Source organism: Micromys minutus, assembly GCF_963924665.1.
Source record: "Micromys minutus genome assembly, chromosome: X".
Classification (NCBI taxonomy): domain Eukaryota; kingdom Metazoa; phylum Chordata; class Mammalia; order Rodentia; family Muridae; genus Micromys; species Micromys minutus.
Window position 1 is genome coordinate 104378701 of NC_137970.1, and position 3175 is coordinate 104381875.

At 46.2% G+C, this 3175-nt stretch overlaps 1 protein-coding gene across 1 annotated transcript; it reads right to left on the reverse strand.

Moving 5' to 3' along the window:
- Window positions 1-1272: 1272 nt before the first annotated feature.
- LOC308415171 (melanoma-associated antigen 11-like) lies at window positions 1273-2172 on the reverse strand (the record flags this gene model as incomplete). The annotated part of the gene is made up of 1 exon (XM_080910206.1): window positions 1273-2172. One exon carries the CDS (start codon window positions 2170-2172, stop codon window positions 1273-1275), a length of 900 nt encoding a protein of 299 aa, XP_080766332.1.
- Window positions 2173-3175: the final 1003 nt, after the last annotated feature.

Consider the following 3175-nt stretch of genomic DNA (forward strand, 5'->3'; position numbering starts at 1 on the left):
TTCCGTTCCCATCACTCTCATGAACATTAGCAACAATCTATAATTCTGTCTCCATGAAATGAGCCAGAGGTTTAACTGACACCCTCTTTTGTCCTCTGGGGACACAAGGGTCACATGTGGTATATTTCACATGCAGGCAAAACACTAATACACACTACAAGCAGCAATGCTGGTAGTTGGCTGTATCTCTCCTGACCAAGGAGGCAGAAGACCTTCGAGGTTCTAAGCCTCACATTCTTATGATTCTACCCTATGTGTGAGGAATCCCTTATACTGAGGGTGAGGGAAAAAAATGTTGTACAGGTGTTTTGTTCATCTGTAACTCCAGCAACAGGGCCAGATTCCTCTCTACACATTTTGGTATCCTTTTTAAGGTGCTATTGATACAACTTTCCTGACTATATGTGTTATCCAAGTATTCAGTCACTGAGTAAGTGACACCCTAGCGCAAATCCTCCTTGTCACGAATAATGACAAACAGCTCAGAGTAGTTTTCCTTTCTCTCAGCCCTGAGTCATTCACACCTCCTATGGACCTGACCCTGGCTAAATAATTCTAAGAACTGTAACTGCTTCAGTTTATACCACTGACAAGTGACTACTGACCCCAAGGGAGACCTCTGCAGGCTTCCTGTGTTTATATTTATGATATAGAGGAAATTGTCACTTGTCTTGCTGTTGCAGTTGAACTTCACCTTTTCTAACCTTTTCTGCAGTCTCCCTGCTAACACAGGACCTCTCTCAGAGCAGCTGGTATTCAGTGAAGGCCTGGGAAGGAGACTATTCAGCTTACATTAGCTTTAATTTTAATTAGCTAACCAGAACTAAAACTAATAGAGCAATCAAAAGAATTTTAGCTAGTTTTCCAGGAAGATGCCATGTTCTTTCCCATTGCCTGGGTAGTTTCTATTAGAATTCCATGGTATCTTGAAACTTATTAGAAATTAGACATAAGTCATGCTCATTTGTTTGTAAACAAATAAAATAATGAAATGAAGCAACAACACAGTAGGTGCGTTATTGATGACATTTATGAACTTAAAACTGTCCAGTTAATGAACCTTGCAGTAAAGGTAGTAACATTCTTTAACAAGAAACCCCGAGTAACAGTCAGTACATGAACAATGGAATGGTTCAGTTCCCTCTTTCCAGCTCTCAAATGAGGGATTGGTACACACGTAGACTCTGTCTGACCTGATGTTGGATGGGAACGGCCAGTGGACTGGAATGTGTGCTAATCAGAGCATAGTACCATCTGCTGGGTAAACCTGGCCTAGGCCCTCTCTATCTCATCTTTCAAAGCCTCTGCATAACTAGTGGGGTAGGACCTGGGATCCTGTTTAACGATGCTAGCAAAAAACTTCAGTATTTTCATTTTGGTGGTTTCAGCATGTGCCCTTGGGCCCCAGAGATATTCATTGGTAGGAGGATCACTGTTTGGCACTTGTCTGCATTCTAGATATCCTTCCTGCACAAAATGCTCAGTAATGAGGATCCCAGGATCCCCATATACAAAGTGATCTCTCCCTGCATACAGGCCCATGTTATTCAATATACGCCACAACTCCTGCTCACTGGCACAATTGTCCTCTATGAAGATGATACACAGCACGATGATTACTAAGCCCGTCTTGGGTACACCCGGGAAACCATGCTGCATCCCATCATAGGTGATCCCGAGGGCATGGACAAGAGAGTAGGAGTGAACACGGGGGTTTCTTTCTACTATGTCAAGGCCAAACGTCAGCCTCAAGCAGTCAGATGCCTTAGCAAAGATTGTAGGGAAGTGCTCCTCATAACCTCGGATGACCATATACAGAATCTCTCCCTTACATGTCTGCTGTTTTCTCCTGTACTTAAGGAGCAAGAACAGAACCAAATCAATTACTTTACTATTGAGTACATCTTGTCTAGGGGAGTTAGGGTCAAGCATTTCTCTTACTTGGTTGCCTAAGGCCTCAACAGATGGTACCCCAGTAGTGGAGCCTACGGCAGTGGGGGAAGAGGAATCTCTCTGGGCACTCTGGGATGAACCCGGCACATCCCCTGAGGTGGTGGCAATGTCCTCTACTTTCCCTGCCTCAGCTCTGGAGGCCTGGGCACCCTCCAGGTCCCTTGTCTCCTTCTGAGTGCCGTCTGGGTTGACATTCTGGCTGTTCTCTGGAGGATCCATGCTGGGTGTGCTTTAGAAACAGAAGCAAGAAAATGTGCAGCTGACAGGGGCGATCTCACAGGCCTGAGAGAGAAAGGAAAAGTGAGTAGACTCTGAAAGCTGTACTTGGGCAGCTCACAAAACCCCATGTTACAGGATTTTGCTAAGTCCAAGGGACTAAGTTCCTGCATGGACCTCTGATGGCCTCAGGGAAGAATAGGCATGATTCCCCCTGTGCATGCCTCCTCTTGCCTGCGGTAAATTCTCAGAGAAAGTTTCTGTGTCTCTGAGGTGAAGCAGAAGGCAGTGAAGGCAACTCCCACCCCATACCTGTTCAGGAGTCACTCAAAGAGGTAGCCAATTCAGTGGGGTTCACTTATGCTAAAACAGTACAACAGCCTGATTCTCACCTTCAAGAACGGTTAGCTCTATCAGGTTCCACATGCATTTACTGTCCAGGATCTTAAGGCAAGAGGCTATTCTGTGAGAAAGGCAGACGATCAGGAGAGGGGAAGGAATCCACCCCAAATGCCTTCGTTTTCCCACAGCCCTCAGGAATGCAGGTAGGTAGTGAGAATTCTGTATGGAGCAAAGGACCCTCAATTCTCACCACGTTACTTAACAGACCTGACTTCCCCTCACAAACCTCAAGCAGGCCCTTCAGCCCCTTTATACTCCTGCCTGGAACCTGGGTAGGGAACTCAGACTAACAGACCTATTCTGGACTGTTTGTGTGACAGCGCCTCGGGAAAGTCTCTTGAGGAGCCACTGTCTGTGCTTTGAAATGGACTCTCCTCCTCTCAACCCCTGGGATCCTCTCCCAAAACTTCCCAGGTGCCTACTAAACCAAGAACTATGTTCAAAGGAGGACTCCCACAAGTTCCACACCCTAAGATCCTGTAATCCTCTCAGGAGAACGGAGCCTGTAACAGAGCCCATCAATCCCTGTGTGGGATCTGCAGTGATGACCATCTGTCCTGGGCTCATTTCTGAGGAGATAAAGAGTTCCCCAAGTCCACCCGAA